Source organism: Serinus canaria, chromosome 8 (assembly GCF_022539315.1).
Source record: "Serinus canaria isolate serCan28SL12 chromosome 8, serCan2020, whole genome shotgun sequence".
Lineage (NCBI taxonomy): Eukaryota > Metazoa > Chordata > Aves > Passeriformes > Fringillidae > Serinus > Serinus canaria.
Genome location: NC_066322.1, coordinates 6,146,012 through 6,167,373, shown reverse-complemented (window position 1 = coordinate 6,167,373; position 21,362 = coordinate 6,146,012). Strand labels below are relative to the sequence as shown.

Below are 21,362 nucleotides of genomic sequence, written 5' to 3'. Positions count from 1 at the left end.
TTCATCAGGTTTCTGCTTGGCTTCCCTTGCTGGGGGAGCCATTGCTGTCCCACCTTCCCAGGCTCTGGCACAGCTTGGCCTTATCAGCTGGGCCCCAGTAAGGGGAAGGACCCTGTCAAGGTTTGCAGCAGCCCTCTCCCATGTTGCCTCTTCTGAACAGCTGTGTCCTCTTTCAGACCTCTCTTTGGTGCTTGCTTCCAGCTGGGTAGCTACAAAAAGTCATTTTGTGTCATGGCCTAGGACAGTGCATGAATGAGGGCAGATGGTCTGAGGGAGCTGCTGCTGTGCCTGTTTGTTTTCATTACCTGTGTCACCTCTTAGCTGAAGCTGAACTGACACCTCACAGAGACCTTACATAAGGGTGATGTTCTCAGTCTGGCTGGGTCTGTTGTGTCTATTCAAGTCCCATTTTAGGAACCTGATGTAGGAGGACCTGTGCTCCTTCATAGGATGCTTTTGGATGTCTGTGGAAAGGAGCTTTAGGCAAGGCTGTTAAACTGCATTCTGGAGAGTCCTCTTTGCCCAAGGAGGGTGCTTGTCATGTGTTGGACAGTAAGGCTCAGCCTAGAGATGAGATAATTTGTCACTTGATTTCTCTGATTCTTTGATATCCTACTCAATCTTTTTCTAAAATCCTTTCCTAGTTCTGCATAATATTTCTCTGCTATGTGCTATGATGTTCTCATTAGTTCAGACTAGCACCCTTAAATACACACATATATGTGTCTATTTACACACTGAAGTACAGCCTGTATTTATGTCACTCCTGATGGATTGACTGCTCATGCCTTCAGCTTATGTGCATTTTCTTGTTTACTCTCTGGCTTGGCCCCTTGTCTGTCCTCTTGGCTAATTAGAAGCAATTTCCATAACTTTGCTATCTTGTTCCTGAAGTCCTCAGAAGGGCTGTTTTGTTCTTAGAATTGCCATTGAGCTGACCTAATTCTTGCCAGAAGATATATTTTAACACTCCTGCTACTTTTTAAGTGTTTGGAGTCAGGTTTTTGCAATTGGCTTGAGTCCCAACAGGGGCACTCCTCCCATTTTCCTCTTGTGTGCCTGTTCCCAGCTTTCCCAGCAGCTGCAGAGATCTCACTGTCCGTGGCAGTGGCTTGTTTGCTTTCCGTGAGGGGAAGTCAGTCGGAGCAGTGTCCTTGGAGCCATTGCAAGGGACGTGGCAGGACCCACAGTCCTGAGGCAGTGCTGCTCCAGACCAGCTGCAGTCAGCTGTGCCCTAATCCCCAGATTCCCTGAAATGGCACCATAAGCAGGGGCTGCATGTGCTTACTCAGCTGCACTGAGTCTGTTGGTTCAGTAGCAGTTCAGGGCACAGTGTGCACTGCTGTTTACTCTTGGTGCCTTCCATTGCCCACCTGAAGTCCTTTAAATCCCTGTACTCCTCCCTGGGAATACCTGTCCAGTGATCCATACCCAGCCCTTCACCCAGAGGACTTGCACACACTTGTCAGAGTGATGCAATGCTTGGGGAGCTTTGGGCCAGGCCTGTGTCTCGGGTGGCAGAAGCACATGTGAGCTTTGTGAGCTTTGTGTAGCCGGGGCTGAGTCACAGCCTCGGGTGGGTTGGGGTGTGCACGGGGACGTGTCCGGGACAGATCCCACGTGTCCCACATCAGGGAGCAGGGCAGGGTGTGAGCAAAGCCTGTGTGCTGTTGCACACAGCGCCTGCCTCAGCGAGAGTCACGGTTGCCTGCAGACTCTGTGTGTTCCAGGATGATCAATACTGCCATTTTTTAGCTGTTCCCCCTTCGATTTATACTGTAAGCAAGTTGCACTGACTGATATTTACCCTTTGTCTCAAAAGGAAGTGTGAACTATTCCCTGATGTCTGTGTGGACTGCTCGTGTTCTGTCAGCTTTTCCATCATAGCTTCCCCCATCTCTTGTGCTGGAATGCAGCTTCCAAAAACCATGTTAACTCCATTCCTTTGTTTGGGGTGTTCTTTTTAATTTTTTTTCCTGCTACCCATCAGTTCCACAGCAGGAAGTGGGTGGCACACAGTAGGTTCACTTTACCTTTCAGCAGAGGAGATAGTCTGAGGTATTTGTTTTCAGCCTTTTCCACCTCAGAACTGTTTTCTTTCCCAAAAACCTTCAGGCTTTTATTTACTGCTGAGTCTACTTCTCAGTTTTCCAGCAGCCATCTCACTTGAACCATAAGTGCTGTGTTTAGTGCAGCCATAGCACTGTAATAACAGTCTGCTCTTGTCAGGCCTAAGGAGGGGTTTCTGCAAAGAACCACTTGGCCTAAGTGGCAGAGAACATGTACAGTAACACAGATGTGGGGTTGCTTATGGGTAGGATGATCCACATTGATGTGCTGTTTTTCTACCACCAGCTGCAGAATTGATTGCTGGCCTGTTCTGCTAGCTTTTCTCCCTGCCCAGCTGCTTTGCTTTGTAGTCCCTGGGGTTTACCAGTCACAGGAGACTGCATTTTGTGCCTAAGTGTCCTTAATTTAATGTTTAGGTGCAACTGTTCTTTCCTGGCTTTTCTCGCTGCAGCAACCTGACAGAAAAGCATGAATTTTTATAAACTGTTTATGAATATTTTCCTTCTCAATATAAAAAGAAGCCTATTAAAATAAGCACACTGGGAGCTGTAATGAGAGGGCTTTGTTGTCTCTCAGAAGTTGTGGCCTCATGCTGTAAGTTGAGCTGTCAGTGAGGTTGTCTGGAGGGAAAGAATCAATTCTCTGGTGAGCAATTTACTGGTCTGGGACGTGTTGGTGTACGAGTTACTGACTTTGCTGAAAAAATTCACACTCTGATGTTTGATGGGATCTCTGAAGAAAGGAACAAGGACACCTAAAACTGACACAAAGCTGGTGAACAAGAAATCAGCAAGTGGAATTATCAGTACCTGGTGTTGACGCCCTTGAGTCAGAGAAACCTGCTGTGCAGCCTGGAAATGTAAAACCTGGCTGTGTCAGGAGATTGTGCTTCCAGGGAGTAATTACTGCTTTTTAATTACTGCTTTTCCCCTACAACTCTTTCTTGCTAGTCTTTTGTATGTAGGTTTGCCTTGATGGTTAATCAAATTTCAGAGCAGGTGACTCTGCAGAGCTGCAGGTGATTTCCATCTGCCAGGTGAGCCTGGGTTTGCTCTGGCCAAGCTGCATGGGCACTGCCAACTGTTTGTCTTGGCTGTAGGTTGGTAGCCTTTTTGGGTTTGTGTGACAGCACAGGGATGAAACTTGAAAGTCCTTTTCTCACAGCCCTTGTCACTGTCTAGGAAAGCAGCAGGCAGGATACATCTACTTTGTACCTCCTCTCTCTGTCCCAGCCCTATTTTTGGTAGCAAAGCTGAGCTCAGGGGACAGGTGATATTTTAAGAGTCAGCAGTCAGGAGTCACTTGCTTTCATGGTTGCCTCTTTTCCAGCTCTTCAGATAAATTTATTTCTCGGTAATTTCAGTGGAATAATTGTGAATAATGCACAAGACAGTTTTACAGTTTTGGCTATAGTGTGAATGAGGCGGTGCCATCTCTGCAGAACCACCGTGGCTTTCACCAAAAAACACCTCTCTCTGAAGTGTGATCCATGATTCAGAATGGGTGTTGCTTCTCAACTGGAGTCAACAGCTGGAGAAACACAGCACAGATCATGCAGGTTCCTCTCCTGTGTGCAAAGTGGTTCCTCAGTCTGTTGTTCTATTTACCAACCATATTTGCAGTGCCCAATTCCTACAATGCCAGAATTGTTAGTAATCTTTCCTTAGGAGCACCATGGTGGGAAGTGTGTGTGCACATGTGTCTGATCTGTCTGTCCCAGATGTCCCCTCCAAAAGGGAGAGGGGAGTTGAGGAGATGTTTCTTTCAGAAGAACTTTTCAGTGTTAAGTTGCAGTTATTCATACTGACTACTTGAAAGCAGAAATATAAAAAAATTGGGTAACAATTTCATTGCATGATGTTTTATAGCAACTTCTATTCACCTTTATAAATTAACTGCTCTCTTCTGTATGGCAGAAAAAGGCTTTTATACTTTTCAGGCTGCTCATAATATTCTAAGGATTATTAAAGTAAGCTGTAGTTGTTGTATAATGCACATTATAATGGCACATGGTTTTACATTAATGTGTCTTGGGGGAGGATATTATTTCAGAATGTGTATTCACATATGGATGGAGTTTGAGTTTTTTTACCCTGATCAGAATGACATTCACAGAAAAGGTCCCTGGACCATCACCCCAGCAAGTTCTTTGTGAGTAATAAAGTGGTGAGAAGAGAAAATTTCATCAAATTCAGCAGGAATTTTTGAAACAGACCTCAAAGAGCACTTTTTTTTTTTTTTTTTCTCACCTCCTGACTTTACATGTATAAACTGGGGATGTTCATATTTAGGTGAGTAATTTGGGCTCCCTGCTCTCCTTAGAGGTGAGAAAGCTGGGGAGCAGCCAGGCTGAGCTGTGTGTAGGGGTGCTGAGTGCTGCAGTGGGGCTGCAGTGTGGTGGGGGCTGGTGTGTGTGAAGCAGGGCAGCTGCCTTCAGACATCCTGTTCCAGGCAGGACATTTGCAAGTCGAAGGGATTTCAGACCAGAGCTGTGGGAACAGCTGGGGAAATGCAAATGGAACTGTTATATTTGCATTAATTAATTAGGCAGCGACCGCAAGGATCGTAAGTGCTACAGCTACTGGTTTAAAAAGTGTGAAAAAGATGTAGGATAACATAGTTAGGGAGGTGTTTGTCTCTTCTGTTGGACTGAATTAACAGATACACCGTTGATCTGGTGATAAAATGCAAATTAATATCCCAGGGTGAGACACACAGCGCTGGATTAGGTGAGGAAGAAAATTTAGAGATGGAAACAGGGCAGAGCAATCAGTAGAGGAAAGCAGAAGCTGTGGACAGGGTCTCAGGGACAGCAGTGAGGCTCTAACCTTGAACTATTCAGTGTTAGGAATTATTCATCTCACCTTTGGCCATCATGAGAGGATAATTTGGGCATGTTAGTGCAATTATAAAAACAACAAACAAAAGCCCTGATAACATACTGCTGATATGTGGCGTAGAGGGATCTTATAATAATCTTTATCCAGGGATTAAGAGTTTCTGATCTACCACTGACCTGTTTTCAGAGTATTACAAATTCATGGTTCTTGCAGAAACTAGACAAAAAGGCTGTAAAACAAGAGAAAAGCAGATTTACAACAGCATAAGTTACTAAAGTAAGTTGCATTGATGAGGAAGCTTCAAACTAAAAACCGTGCTTGGCGAAACCTCCTTTTTCTAGCCAAGAATCCAAAGTGTGCTTGGAAAACTTTTTGTAGAAAGTTTCTGGACCGTTTAGGCCATGTGTGAAAATGGGTTTTTTCATTAGGAGCGAGAAATGCAGACCTCCAGATGCCCTCTGATTTTTTTTCTTTTCCCCCAAAGGAGGAGGAGCTGGGGTGAGATGGAGACACAAACACTGCTGTAGTCCTTGAGTCCGAATTAATGCTGCTGTTTTTAAGGGCTGAATAAACATTGGGAGTGAATGATTTCTGTGCACAGAAAGTCAGGGAAACTTGTGCTGATACCACTGACTTTGTGAACAAAGAGGGAGCTGTGTATCTCCAGGATTATGTGCATCTGAGGTGTTTCTTCATTACTAAATTCTTATGGGGAAAAATAATTGATTAAAGCAAATTAAGTGCCAGAAAGTGATTTTTATTTCATTGCCTGACAGTAATATGTGGATTTGATTATTTGCTTTGGCCTTTTCTAGGGGTTTTTGCACAAAGTAGTAAAGTTAGCATGAAATTTCATCTTAGTTTGAAGTGCCTTACATCTTTATCAAATGATAAATAACACAGACTTTGGCTAGAAGTTCAGTATTTTGTAATTTTGTCTGCAAAAACATTTTCCATGGTCGATAAGAGAAATGTGAGACACCAGAGCAATAAATCCGTGCTTGTCTTTGGAGTAAAATAATAATTACTTGGGTAATACAATCTTTTTTATATACACCCATGTCAGGCTACAAATGTGAGCTGAGTGAAGTCTCGAGTTGCTTGAACACCCACCCTGGAGGAGCAGGACCTTGGTCAGTGGAAGCAGCTTTTATAAACTGTGAAGGATTTGCAAGGGGCTGATAAACCCACACAGGACCAGCAGCTTGGTGTTATTGTTGGGTGTTTGAACTCCCAAAATCGCTGCAGGGATTGGGAAGTGCAGGGCTGCAGCTGCCGCTGGCTGCGAGCTGGGCCAGCTGGGCGTGTGCCCAAGGGGCTGCCAGGGGCAGGAGCCCAGCTCCACTCAGGGGTGCTGGGCAGGGTCTCCTGGGGGAGCTGGGGATTCACTTTGCACTCGGAGAAACCCGGGCTCTCACATTCTCATCAATAAGTAGTTCCAAATAGGAACACACCTTTTCTTTTTAGCTGTTGGAGGGGAGAGGGCTGGTTTGAAAGGGGCTCTGTCGATGTACCCTATAATGTGACACTGCAACGTGGGTGGCTGTGTTCTTCATTTCCCCGGTGCATTGATGTGCAGGGCTCAGTTTGGGCAGGCTCTTAGCAGCAGTCGGGAGGGGAGATCAAAGTGCCACCAGGCAGGGTGTTCAGTGCCCGAGTAGCGAGTGGTCTCTGTGGTTTATTTACAGTAATTTGTTCTGCATTTTTCACAACAGCCACACCAACCCCAGCTCTCTGCATTCACCAGTGTGAGGACATCGTGGTGAAAGACAGCACCATTTTCACCCAGTTACTCCTCTGACAAGAGGTTCTTGTCTAGAATGTGAAATTGTAGAAGCCCCCAGCTGGTGACTATAAATTCCTGCCTTAATGGGCTGTGTCCGACACGTCGGGGTGGCTGTGCCTGTGCCGGGAGGGAACCTGAGACTGGATGCCAAAGGGAGGAGTTTCCATCCAGGCCGGCAGTCGGGAAAGCATTTGTGTGCTTGGCAGGCCGAGGGGGCCGGGGGTGCCTCCAGCCCCTGGGCAGGGACGGTGACACACAGGGGAGAGGGGCTCTGCAGTGATGCTCGAGTGGCTTCCCCAGCTGCAGGGTCTCTCAGTGCTCAGTCGTAAGTGCCTGTAGAATATTAGAACAAGGGAATGAGGTTTTTTTCTTGTTGGCCTGTTGCAGGTTTAAAAGTTGTGTTGATTTCCTGTCCAAAACGTAACCAAAGCAGTTGTTGACTGGGCAGTGTGTGACTGTTGCTCACTTCAGAGTTGTCCAAATGTGACTGTTCTAACTCATAGCAGAGTCTCCCTTAAACTGTAGTTTGTATAATTTTTGCTGAGATCATCAGTTTGCTGTTCCTCTGCTACAGACGTTCACCATCAGTTTTCATTGCTGCTTTCAGACATTTTGAGGATTTCTTGGATCTTTTGTCCTCCTGTTTTTGCCTTTGATTGAATTTCTGCATTATCACTTGCAGCTGTATTAAGTACAGTTCCCTCCTCTCCTCCTGCCCACGTTGGTACCAGCCTATGCTGTGCCTGTGGTTTCTTGTACTGCTCCTCTTTTTCCTAGATGGGAAGGAGGGTACATCCCTCTCCAGTGCTGATTGTTCTCCACGTCCATGTAACAAGTGAAGGAGGTAGCAGTAGTGTCCTGCTATTGCTTTAATAACCTGTTCAAAAAAGTACAGCAAAGCCCTGGGGAGAAAAAAAAATTTACTGATTGTGGTGTTAAGTTCGTGAAACATAAAACCAGGACCAGGCTCTGCTTTGAGCTGAAGTGTTCAGTGCAGAGGGTCTGCATCGTTTGTTAGGGGAAAATGCTTTATTTTGCTGGCACCAAAGGTTGCAGTCACTTTCTGAATACTGTTATATCTGACAGGCCAGCCCTAGGTTCAGCTGGTGCTTTTCTCTGTTCAAATGATGATTAGAGAATAATTTAGATAATTTAAAACACTAAAAGGCAGCTGATCCAAAAGAATTCTATGATCCTATGAAATATGGTTTAGAGTAGTCAGGAAATTAATCACTTGGAGAACCGCTGGCATTCTGTCTTTTGAAGCTTCTCATAATTCCTCTGAGTCCTGCCAGGAAATGAGAGGGGGAGATCCTAGGCTAGCTAAATTAAGAGATGACTGTGAATTTTACCCCACAGCTGAATTGCCAGTGGCAGGTAGTGTTCAATGAAGAATTGCCAGACAGACTTGTATCTGTAATTAGCATTTCTCACAAGCAAGGGCTTCTGCTGCTGGGTGGCACCAGCAAGAGGCTGCTCACTCCTGGGACAGCTTTCTCCCAGCCTTCCAGGAGTCCTGGCTGGCTGTGATTCCTGGCAGAGAAAGGAGAAAGCTTTATTGGGTTTGACAAATGCAGTGTTACATGTGGGAGGTGACCTGTGCTGCCTCAGCTGCACACACCTGCCCTGGGCTCAGCTTCCACCAGTGTCCTCTAAAACAGCAAATTTGGCATTTGCCAAACAGATGATTGGGTGCATTGTGTGTCTGATGCAGCAGATTTATTTTCAGACACATCTGTAAGTTGAATTTTTTTTCTGCTGTTTAAGAAGAACCATTAAAATGGGTCTCTTGCAAGAAATTGCTTCCCTTATTTATGGCTACTGGCCAATACTGTCCTAATAGTGTATCCTATTCAAAATTGGTATTTATGTACCAAAAAATGCTTTAAAAGCAAGTAAATTAAATACATGGTAATATAAATGTTAGTGGAAATATCTGATCTAAAGTTGATTAATATTCAAAAGAAGCTTCTCAGAATGTGGTCGAGGAAGGAGGAAGGACTGCATAATAGCTGTATGTTTCCTATATTTCTTTTGAAAATATCTAGCTCAAACATATCCATAGTTGATTCCAGCTTAGGAGAACTTGTAAAGTCATATTAGTGTATGAGAAGAAACACAAAACTTGGATTACTTACTTAAGCTGTTGTTTGTGCTGTCCAGGTAACATGCTTTTAACACATGAAAATTAAATCTACGGTTCTAGATTTAAGCTTGTGTGGCCCAAAGCAGTTCACATAAATTTTAGCTATTGTAGAGGAGGTAAAACCTTTCTCTCTGAAAATTTTGAGAGTAACCAGTATCCTCGTCTTTCCAAAGAATTCTTCCTGAATGTGTAAAGAAGATAAAATTTATAGACTCTACTTTCAGATTTGCAGCTACTGGGGGCTCTCCCTAAGCCCTTAGAGTGCTCAGTTCTGTACCTTAGCACCTCACCAGGTGCCTGCAAGGCTCATTTGCCTGCTGGCTTGAGGAGTTTCTTGTCCATGTGTCTCCTGTATGAACAATTCCTGGAGATCAAAAGCTTTTGCCGAGAAGAACCACGAGCAGCTCCTTGCTCAAACACTGCCCTCAATTCTCTATCCTGTTCTCATTACAATTATAGCCCCAAAATTGCAAAGTAGGAGCGGGAGTTCATACAAATATTTGTAGGACTGTGAATTGCGCTGTGCTGTGGAAGGCTGGGAGAGCTCTGGGGTGGTTTTTCATGGACACATTGTGCTTGCAGGAGCAGGTGCCCGTTCCCGTGTATCACCCCACGCCCAGCCAGACTCGCCTGGCCACGCAGCTGACGGAGGAGGAGCAGATCCGGATCGCGCAGCGCATCGGCCTCATCCAGCACCTGCCCAAGGGCGTCTACGACCCCGGCAGGGACGGCTCCGAGAAGAAGATCCGAGAGTAAGTCCTGGGACAGATGGAAGGGATGTGGCTGTGCCCGTGGTTTGGGGTGCTACCCTGGGAAACCTGACCTTGTCATCCTGGGTTTGCCTTATTTTCAGGGACTGGATGAGTAGCATCCCTGCTGAGGACAGGGGGTTGGAACTCCATGGGCTCCAAGATCCCTTGAACCCAAACCTCTCCGTGCGTCTTAGACTCTTTCCTTTATCTTACACAAGGCTACCCCTCACAGTACCTATAAATACTAAAAGCATCCAGGAATAGATATTATACTGTGTTTAATTTCCAGGTTGGTAACAGCAAGCTTAACGTTTTATTTTCCCCCTCCAGATGTGTCATTTGTATGATGGACTTTGTTTATGGGGACCCTATCCGATTTCTGCCGTGCATGCACATTTACCACCTGGACTGTATAGATGACTGGTTGATGAGATCCTTTACCTGTCCATCCTGCATGGAGCCAGTGGATGCAGCACTGCTTTCGTCATATGAGACTAACTGAGCCAGGGTTTCTCTGCTGAACCTTCGAGGAGACCATCCACTTCAATGGGTTTGATCCTTTTGTCATTCAGCCCAAAGAGCCAGGAATTAGGAATTAAGATCATGCACAAAGTATACATTTCCTAATAAATAAATAAAAAAATATTCCTGAATGGCTGCAAATATTGGAAAACATAGTATTTTAGAGACTATAGAAAAGTAGGTTGTTATTTTTAATGTAAAGCCTTGACCCACCATTGTCTTTTAATGTTTGTTCTTACACCCATATATAGGAATTGTGTAAAGTGTTACAGCAACTGTAAATGTTTAAACTGCGTGTATCCAATTTTATTAGCAGCAAGATAAGAGTATTTTTTTCCTAAATAAAGTAACCAGTTTTGTTCTGATTCTTTTCACAAGTCCTGGCATTTGGGTCAAGGCTTTATTGAAATCTACATTTTATAACACTGGCACAAAGAAATAGTTTTAAGCTTGTTTGCACAGTTCTTTTTCTTTTTCTTTTTTTTTTTTTTCCCATTGGAGATGGAATTCATTGCCTTAGGTCTTTTTAATAGTGTATTGTTATTGTTGGGCTGGCTCTATGCTTGAAAACCAGTTTATTTATAACCTGTTAAAAGTGCTATATTTTGTTTGCAGTTAGGAATATGCAGACTTCAAAGTGATCTCCTAGCTTATAAGCAAACTGAGATGCATTATCCCTTTTCTACAAGTGATGCAGATTATGAAGATATGACACAAGTCCTGCAGTGAAACTCTGGTTTCATGGGGTATTTTTTATAACTTCCTTCGGTTTTGATGAAATAACAGTCCTTAAACTTTAATGTATGACCTTTCACTTGATCAGATTGGAAGTGGGCCAGATGAACAATAAATAGTTAAGCTGCCATAACTGAAAAAAAAAATATTTGGAACTAATCTAGTGTTAGCATTGATCACTTATTCTATTTTTTTCTCCCTAAAATGGTTGTTTTGGATAATAGCAAATGGATACTGCATCTCTTGTTCTTGTAGTTCTTAGGTTATCAGAAGTTAAGAATAAACATACTGTATCTCAGTCTCCTGTATTAAATGTATCTGTTGAGCCCTGCTGGCTGGCACATCAGTCCACCAAACAGGAATGAATGCAGAGAGGAGAAAATAGACTTTGTTCTGCACATAAATGCAAAGTTTATATAAACACAGAGTGTCAGGGTAGCAGTGGAGGGGCAAACAGTCCTGCTATAGCCAGAATGACACAATTCCCTGATTTCTGTGGTAAACAGTACATGCTTGTTAAGAGAGGCTCCAGCAAAGATTGTAGCTGTAAAGACCTTTTCCCACTTAGCATGATTTTCTCCTTTTTTCTTCCCCCCACTACTTTGATGAACCTCCTGTGACTTCTGTGTATTCAGTGCCACCCTGACACAGTGAGAAGCCCTGGTCTCATGAAATGAAACACAATCTCAAGTTAACCACAGCAAATTGGGGGATATTCTTTGATTGTGTTTCAGATGTAGTTTGAGTTCTTGATACAAGAAGTTGTGTTTAATGACCCAGGTCCTTTGAGGACTTAGTGCATTGGCAGTAGAGGAGAATTGTAATTCTGTGGGTTATGGATAACAGCACAATGGAGAGTCAACATTTGTTTGTTATTCCTGCAGCTGACAGCACCCTGCTCCCTTAGAGAAGAGCTCCAAGGAGCAGTCAAAAGGAACTGAAAACACTCTGCAGTTCTAGATTCACTCAAATGGCCACACATTTATCTGGACACAACGTTTTGCTGAATTCATACATACCTAATTACATGGATCCAAATCTGGGAAGAGAGACCTGAAGTTGTGCAATATCATTGTTCCTTTTCATCATTCCATGTGTGTTCCTTTGTGTCCTCCTTTTTGTCTGTTTGTTTCAGGGGTTGGGTTCTTTTTTTTTTTTTTTTTTTTTTTTTGGTAAAACAATGTCCACATTAAGTATTCATTTCTTTATCTTGTTAAAACTGGCAAATGAACAATTTGAAAAAAACAGTGTTGTCATGGTGGTATTAATCTTTATTTATTACAAGAATTGATAAGAAAGATTTAAAAGTAGGAAGTGATGGTTTACTGAGCTGAATGCTTTCCTAGGCAGCTGACACCTGAGCAGCTGAACTTCTAACACTGATTCTGACTGGGCTAAGGGAAGAAAATACTTTTATTAAAATACTTGTTAAATAGCAAAAAGGTGTGAAGGGCTAAAACTGGAGCTGATGACATAGGACCATTCTAAAAAAAGTACAAATTTTAGCTTAAAGACCAATGTGTAAATATAACAAATAAATTATTTTTCAAGTTTTTAGATACAATACTGTTCTGGGTGATTTCAAATTTTAAAGAAGAATTTATCTAAATTTAATGCAAAATAATGTATAACCTGAATTCTAGCTAATTGTGGAACCAGATCTGTGTTTTATTTCTACCATCTGTAAGATGTAGATGTATTTACCTCCTGTCCTAGAGGTGTCTTAACAAATTATTTGCACTTCAAACTCATGAAGGCAGTCCAGCACAGCCCAGCTGTTCCCAGCTGGATTCTTCTGCAGCTGGGTGAGGGGAAGGAGTCGGCTCTGACTCACCTGGACCTGTTCACACAAAGTCCTTCTTATGCCAGGGTGGGCAGGTCCATAGAAAAATGTCTGCAAAGCAGTTTGAAGGATAAAAACAAACCAAAAATCCTCTTAGAGCCACTGAGTGCAGGTACCCGAGTGTGGAGGTGCTGGACAGCCCTCAAGAGCTGTTGCTTGGAAGCATTGTCATAGGGCCTGTGCAGTGGGATGAAAACACTGAGTGCAAATGATGGCTTTTGTAATTTAGAGCTGGAAGTGGCACAGCAGCCCTGGCACAGGGCCAGCTGAGCTGAGGGAATCACTATTTCAGCAGCACAAGGGACAGGGGGTGTGAAACCCCCACGCCCCAGGTCAGTGCCACCACATCACTGCTGTCCCCTGCACAGAAACTGCAGGGAGGGAGGGCAGCACCTGCACAGCAAGGATGTGCTTGGGTTCCACTTGCAGTTTAGAGCAGGAAATGGATTTTGTCTCCTGCAGGAGAGGGAAACTCCCACAAACCTGAAGCCAGAGATGTAATGACAAGTAAGGAATACTCAATTTTGTACAGACCTTCATGCTTACAAATTCTTGCATGCTACAGGAATTACCACTTTAATAATTTTACTTCTAAGGATGGTAATCCTTATTACTTGTTGCCAGTTCATTATGTGAATCTGGGGGAGAATCATACATAAACAAACAAACCCAGCCCAAAGCATTTCTTTCTCAGGAACAAGAGCCACATAAGGGTTTAAAAGCTCTTACGGTATTGCAGCTTCCCAGGGCTGAAAGCAGTTCCATGTTTGGAAGGCTGACAGTCTTCCTTTCCAGGGGCAGAAGGGTACATTTCTGGGCTGAGGGATTATGAAATACCTGAATTTACTTCAGTTGCCACAGTTTCAGGACTTTGACATTTCCTGTCCTTGAGCAATTGTGGTAAAGATGGAAATTCTTTTGAGTCAGACTGGTAGTGAAATAAATAACAAAATGGCTGAAATGAAACATCCAGGGTCTCTCAGCAGTTAAATCCTGGATTAAAAGGACTCAGGAAAAAATGTGGATGCTGGCTGATTACAAACACAGTTTGTTAGAGATACCACATTTTTATTAAAAACATACATTCTAGTCGACAACCTATAAAAACACATGAATAAAATCTGTTCAGAAGAACCCTTCTTGACTTAATACCCAGAATAAAAATTAGCTTCAAGGATTAACTTTTCCTTTTATATAGCATTTAACTTTGAAGAATATAATTTATGCTAACCATCCTTTGCAGATAATCTTGCATTTAAACCTGTTCTGGGATAAGAGTTCGGGGCTTTGGAATTCTTGGTATGAAATGCAAAGTTAATGCTTTGTGATGAAGAGAACAGTCTAAATGCACTCTGCTAAAGCATCTTTTTGATTTAAGCAGAAGAAATAACTGTATTTTCATGCTAGCAACTGATTCATTACAACATCCACTCTGCTCTGACACTTTGCTAAGTACAAGCTGCAGAGGGGAGTTTATAATGAAGCAATCCTTTGTGCAGAGCCCTTTTTGTGCTCCCACAGCTCTGAGCTATTTGCTTGCTCAGCAAGAGGGGCCCAGCCACACGGAGCAGAGCGTGCACAGAGAACCCCCAGCCCTCCTCTGTCCTCCTGGCTGGAAAACAAGCAGCAGAAACTTAATAAACCTGCTCTTTGCAGCACCAAGCCCTACAAAACATTTCTCTTTCTTTCCAAGAAGGCATTTCAAGAGCTCTGCACACAGCAGTGAGCATTGCAGTCCTCGCACACACGGCATGGGCCCTGGCTGCCCACACTGAGCCCTTTCCCAGCCTCACTCTGCTCCCTGGCTGCACTTCTGCCAGGGCTCTCACTGCACCACGACAGACAAACTTCACCTTTTCAGCCTCTTTTGCCCACCCTTCTGCCACGTTAGCAGGAGCTGCCTGTGTAATCCGGGATCCAGCAGACTGAGGGAGAAAGACAAAGCAAGAATTCAAGGGGGGAAAGGATGAATCACTCCAGAGCTATTTTGTGAGCAGGACAGAGCCATCCCCGGCACTGTCCCACTGAGGCAGAGCTCTGCTCGTCCAGAGAAAAATGATGCCTTCAAATCTAGAGCATAAAACTGCATTTCTGTGAGGTTACTGCACTGAAGGGCTCTTGCTAGATTGCCTGTTTGCCTTGGGATTTTGTCTTCTAGAAGGCTGCAAACTGCACAGTCCTGCAGTGTGATCTACTGCAAACCATTAGTAAAGGCCTTTAACCTCTGCATTTTCCTCAGCCATCACCAAAGCTTTCTTTTCTTTTTAAGGTATCTTGCCTTTTTTAAGTCCTGAATTTAATAAATAGTTCAAGCAGTTAACTTTTCAAAAAGCTTTGGCTCCAGAACCTGGTACCTCTGTGTGTGAGTATACATACATACATAGATGTTTTATGTATATTTATATATATGCTTTTCTTTATGTATGTGTGTGTGTGACAGATCAAACATCAACAGAGCTGTAGGAAAGACAACTGTGCATGGAATTCCTGCTGTTCCTTAGAAATACCAACATTTGTTTGCATCAGTGATGAGCCCAGCAAGCATCACAGAATGGAAACCTGACTTGGGTATCCACAAGCCATAGGAATGAAAGGCAAAACAAATTTTTCACAATTGCATCAGTCATTGGAATTATCTCCCCAGGCAATGTTAGATCTCCCAGATTCAGCTGGACAGGGTGCAGGGCCACCTTGCCTTGCCTCTGCTTTTGGCAAGAAAGGCTGGGCCAGATGATCCTTGAGGTTCCTTCCAACCTGATATTGTATCTGTGACTGAAATACCAAAACTGTAACTGGCCCTGATGTTTGCATCTAAAAACCTCTGCAGCTGCACAACCTTAGGGCTGGTGAGAGCAGTGCTGGCTGCTGTACCCTGATGAAGATGAGTTAGCCTTGCTTCACTCCCCAGAATGATTTACAGAACTCCACTGAGAGTTCCTGTGCCTCATCTGCAGGGCAGAGGCAGCTGCAGGCATCACCAGGGAAAGCACCACATTCACAGAGCACCAGCTCCTCCTGGGACTGCCCCTGTGACACAGCTGACACCAAGCATGGCCCTGGGACTGCAGCACTGCAGACAAACATCCCACACAGCTCCAGCACCAAGGCTGTTGTTCTTACCTTTACACCCTGTGCACTGCAGGATGAAAGGAACAGGAAGAGGAAACCTGTCCAGAGTATTGCAGCTTCTGCCCAGCTTCTCTTTCCTCCACATCACTACATTGCTTTTAGGCCACAGGCCTGAAAGTAAGTGCTGTTCCTCTACTTTGGTAGCACAAGATAAACTTTTCTTTCACTTTTTTAAAATTGAATCAGCCCATAAAAAGAGCATGCAGGGGGTTATAACTGCTCTGTTTTGTATTCTTCCTGTAAAATAGCCAAGGAGAGAGAAAAAGCAAGTAGATTTCCCTGCAATGCATAATTCTAAAAAAACATTTTGCCTATGCTTAGCCAGCAATGAAAATAAGTAGGTCCTGAGGTTTAAATGAACCACAGAAGATAATGGAAGCCCAGTTCTACAGAGACGTGACTGAATTTGAGCAAACACTACGCAGAACTTTACCACAGTGCAATGCAGGTATTTATTAACCCTGCTGCTATTCATAAATCTTGGAGACAGGGATTGACTGGGCATGTCCTTAAAAGAAAGTACTTTGATTTTTTTTTAAACACCTGAAGCAAACCTAGATAGCATCTTTAAAAAATATTCTATGATGACAAATTATTCAATTAAAACACTTGCTGGTACACGCTTTGCACATCACCTGCCACCAAAATGTATTTGCAGAACATAATGAGAAAAGAAGCAAGTTCTTTTCTAGTCTGTTCAGGTTGCCCAGTCTCATTCATCAGTGATGTTGCCAACCATTACCCATTTTCCTGTAGAGCAGTAAACAACATGACTCACCTCTTTATCTTCTCCTCTTCCTCCCAGAGGGGAATGGTGTTGAATGCATTGTTTTGGTCATTTCATATACATTTGCTTTGCTGCTGTGTTTTTGTGCTTGAGAAGGCAAAGAAAAGCATCTTGCAGCTGGAACTGGAGGCTGAGTGTTGTATTTTAACTCTTGGGAGTGGTTTTTGCATTCTGGGACTGACCTGTAGGAAAGCTTTGTCTCACATGGAGAAGCATTACTTGATACTTTTGTTGGGCCAGAGGCACACAAGCTGTCAGCCTGTGAGGTTTTAGTGAGCTTTTAGTCTTGGACCCAGGCCACAGATAACTAAAAATACTACAGCACTCAATGCAGAATTTAATGCCAAAACCAGTGTGAAATGGGAGGAAACGTTTGATATGATCCTGTTCTACGCTGCTGTATTTCATAAAATGCTGTTTCCTAAGCCAAGCTTTGAGGTGTAAACAGCCTGAGGCCAGGCACACAGTCAGAAGGGGACAGTCCCTACACCACCCATCCCTGATGGCATGTGTGAGCTGCTGTCAGCAGGCTCCTATGACACAGGTGGAGTTGAGCAATCTTCAATGTGTTTCCAGATCACAGTATCATGGTTGTGACTTATCAAATTCTCTTCTAACCATCCAGAAAAGCTGTGTCCAGGTTCAGCTCCAGCCCAACATCCTTCACCCAACAGTTTGTATCTCATCTCATGTTACTCACAGGAGCTGGGAGCTGATGCAGTTGCACCTGACCAACCTCAGCAGGAGCTGCCTCTCCTCTCTCAGTTCCCTGAGAGACCTTGCACACAGGGATTCCACATCACAGAGCTCATGATAAAGGGGCACCCCTTTCACTGCCTTGCCTTTCTTGCCAGCACCACTTTCAGGTGACAGCATTGTCCCATGGGCCACCATGGCTGCTGCTGCAGTCATCCAGGAAACTGAGTAGGAATTTCTACCCCTCCCTGGTTACTGGCAGGGAAACACTTCCTAGTTTAAAAAAAGACATAGAAGAAGAAATAAAGATTGTGGGTTTTCTGATAAAAGTCTGACCAAGTGCAGAAAACTTTTCTGCTGTCTGAGTTAGTAATTTTTGCCCTTGGATAACATCTCTGGTTTTGCTGAGGATGGGGAAGAGCAGTTGTTGGCTACAGCTGGTGCCCAGAGTGGGTTTCTCAAGCATTGCTCAGACAGTTCAGTGTCTGAATGCAGAAGGAACTGCTCCTTCTGCAGTTGAGGTGTGGATTATACCCATCTGCAGTCATACTTCTATTTCCTGAATCTTGGGCCATGCTCCAGTCTCTGCTGTGCAATTCAATGACAACATCTGCTATTTTCTGCTGGGTACCCTGAGGTGAGAGCTCACACCTTTGTGCTTCCCCTGATTCACTGCATTTGGGACTCCAGTCTGATGAAGCAATTTACTGTCCTGCAGAGCTGCTCCAGGCACCACACACAGCTGCAGGAGGAGCAATGGAAAAACCAGCCCAGCATCGACCTTCCAGCCCAGAGTGACCCCAGGAGTTTGGATCCCTGCCATGGAGGAGCACCAAAAGGAAGGAACTGGTGAGCAGAGTGATGTTGGGCAATTGCAAATGTAACACATCAAAAAACTTACACAGTGACAATGCACCGGACCTCCCATTCATCTTCTCAAGTGAATCCATATTATTACAGCCCATAAATCCTCATTGCATAAGGAAGGTGATGATTTGCTATGGCTTGGGAGCAAACTGGGAGCCAAGGGGTCATTGTGAAGCATCACAGTGAACTACAAACACTCAGCTGAAGCTGGAGATCAGGTCCACAGTGTGACTGGTGCTGGTGTTTGGAAATGACTCTGAAAACCTTAGGAAAATGAAAACCTTGGGAAAATCTTGGGATTTTCATTGCTGCAAAGCATCAGGGAAGCTGGCTGACTATCACACAGTACATCCTTTTGTGATCTAAGATCAGGCAAAACCGAGCTGTGGGTGAATTTCAAAGATGAGGAATGAATCTACACTCAGAAGGATTGTTCACTTTCTGCAAAGTACAATTTATGCTAACTTTCACGTGGCATTACTTGCTTAAAAGATGCTAAGGCTGCTAAAATATTTGAAAAGGACACAACTGGAAGAAGAGGCGTTATATGCATGAAGTAGAACAAGAAAGTTTTTTTATTCTATACAAAGAATGACTGAATTTTTACACTGAAGTTTTGATGTGCAGCATGTAAATAGCGTAACTGTTTACACTGAATTTTATCTGAATCGAGGAATTTATCAGCACTGAATTTATCTGAGAAAGTCACTTTAAAAAATGCATTCTTCATCTATGATTTTTAACTTGCAAAGACTTTTATAAAGGGCATCTATTTTTAAGACAATGTAAGTTCTCCATGTTGAGGAACTGGTGGTTCTGTCTCCTTGCATATTAATCTACAGTTATAAAACAATTTTATTTCCTTTGAGGAGGCAAAAGCAGAGCTATAAACTGTCAATTTTCTCTTCTGCTGGGAACAATCACTTTAGAAAGGATATGCACTGTGAGGTACATAGATATGAATCCTCCTGACAAACATCTCCATTGGAGAAAAAGGGCTGTCAGAAGACCTCCCATCTCCACCCATCAGAATGGGTAATGGGGAAGAAGCTCTTTCAAAAGGGAGGTAGAAGTGTGCCCCCAAAACCCCAGAGGCATACAGACATGGAGCTAGCCTGGAGAAAGCAAACACAAGGCAAAGCTGTGGTACCACTGACTTCACCAGTTTTCCAGCAAAGCAAGAATTCCATGGCAGTGTTGGAAAGCAGACCCAGCTCACTGCTCTATTCTCAAAGCCCCTAACACAGAAAACCTCCCAAAAGATCAATAAAGAGCAGAAAGATAAAGGGCTGTCCTTTGTGCTGAGGGAGCCTCCTCCAGCCCCAGCTTCCTCCCATAGTGAACATCAGCCTTGTGCAGCAGGGACATCTCAGCTTGGGAATCCTAAGAGCAGCCTCTGCAGGAAGGGCAGCACTGTCTCAGTAACTCCTGTATTGCTCCAGCCACTGCACTGTTGCCATTTCCTAAATGACTTTCAAGGCTTTCAATTTGACATAAGCTTCAGATCACATTCATTCTGACAAAAGACATTTCCTAAGAACCTGCCATTGTCAAAGAAGAAGTGATGCAGTTTTATGCCATCACCACCTTTTCCCTTGCAATCCTCAGCAAATTAATTCAGCTGCTACAAGCAGCAGACTTGACAGGAAAACCAAACTAAAGAAAAAGTCAAGGTACTTGCATAAGGGAGACCAATCTTTTCACCAGCAGAGTTCTTACAGAAGCAAAAATGTGAAGAGAATAGTTTCTCTTCAGGTAAAGAGAAGCTTTCTGTGCACAACTAGACATGCCCAGGATCCAGAGCTTCTCCCTGCTGTGAGATTTTCTCCCACCATTCCAACTAAGCAGGTACTGGGAAAAAGCAATGCTTCCTTCTTAGCTGCTAGCAGTGTGGATGCAAACAAACATTTAGAACTAACAGATTAAATCTGGAAATCTTAAAGTTTTGCTGTTTGTTTTTTTTTTTTTTTTCAAATGTTCCCCTTTCACTAAGCAAGCTACAACATAACGTTGCAAATGCAAGAAAAAGGCCCACAATTGACACAGATGGAGGTGTGTGTAAGTGTCAAAAAGCCACTGCTGGAAAAACAATATTTTTCAGGCTTATGGTGGGTTTGAGAGATTTTTTGCCATGTTGTTACACTAGATTAATGTTTTATGCATCACCTTTGAAATTTTAAGTTATTTGGTTTTTCACTGACTTGAAAGAAAAGGAAAAATAATTCTAAAGTGTCAGTCATTTTCTGCACCAAAGTTTGCAACAAACAGAACATCAAAGAAGAAAAAGTTACGACACTGCCGAGGCTCCACAGTGCATTCCATTTTCTGGGGCGGATTTGGCTTGGTGCAGGGCAGCTTGAATTCTGAAATGTGTCCTTGTTTCCATGGAGTAATTCTTGTAGTTTTGTCTGAAACAAAAGAAGATCCACTCCAATTAATATATATTTTTAAAACATTTCTAAGTTATCTTTGTATTACTGTTTTAAGCAAAACAACAGTAGACAGCAAAAAAATTCTTTCTTCACAAGCTCCTTTGTTGCCTACTCTAAAATACAAGGCATGTGTTCCTGGCCAAACAATGCAGCTCTTTGTTCTTTATTTGTAGTTCCACTGTCTGGCAATTACCAGAAAAATATAGCTTACTAAGAAATTGAATCTGGTCCACTCAATCAAAATACTGAGTCCATATTAATTATCTGTAACATCCACTTAGTTGACATTCAGAAATTAGAACATTTTTTTCTCCCTCTCAAAGTGTAACTGACAGATTTGAATACAAATAATTTCAGCATTTAAAAAAATCATTTGAATAAGGCAGACTCATTTCATGAAAGTAAAGAGGAGGGGAGGAAAAAAAGAGAAAAAAGAGAGAGAGAGAAGGGAAGCTGTCCTGATCCAGAGGAGGGAAACACCCCACCTCCATCCTATGGTTGCCAATGTGTGAATTCTGTGTGCAGGAGATGAAGGCAGACAATTTGCTGCTCCAGAGCTTGGAAAGAGAAAGTGGACACACACCAGATTCTATATCAGCTTTTGAGGAGCAATTCACCATCCCAGGGAAAGACTGGCAGGATTTGCACCACACACATCTAGTGCCTAGCTCCACACTGTCATCTGCCTATAGTTTCCTGTAGTTCTGTCATGCTCTAAAGAGTTACTGGAAGATTCAAAGAACCTGTACTTTCATGG

The 21,362-nt window shown here is 43.4% G+C and overlaps 2 protein-coding genes across 3 annotated transcripts in view; one reads left to right on the top strand and one right to left on the bottom strand.

Annotated features, from left to right (window-relative positions):
• Positions 1-11,149, top strand: part of RNF11 (ring finger protein 11) — a 30,046-nt gene extending 18,897 nt beyond the window's left edge. Inside the window, exons 2-3 of the mRNA XM_030226291.2 lie at positions 9,425-9,594; positions 9,925-11,149. Coding sequence (XP_030082151.1) covers positions 9,425-9,594; positions 9,925-10,096 — 342 coding nt within the window. The 3' untranslated portion in view covers positions 10,097-11,149. The remainder of the gene's footprint in view (positions 1-9,424; positions 9,595-9,924) is intronic.
• An 842-nt stretch (positions 11,150-11,991) lies between these two features.
• Positions 11,992-21,362, bottom strand: part of TTC39A (tetratricopeptide repeat domain 39A) — a 50,958-nt gene continuing 41,587 nt past the window's right edge. For both annotated transcript variants that reach the window (XM_030226290.2, XM_009088713.4), the window contains exon 18: positions 11,992-20,581. In XM_030226290.2, coding sequence (XP_030082150.1) covers positions 20,461-20,581 — 121 coding nt within the window. In that variant the 3' untranslated portion in view covers positions 11,992-20,460. The remainder of the gene's footprint in view (positions 20,582-21,362) is intronic.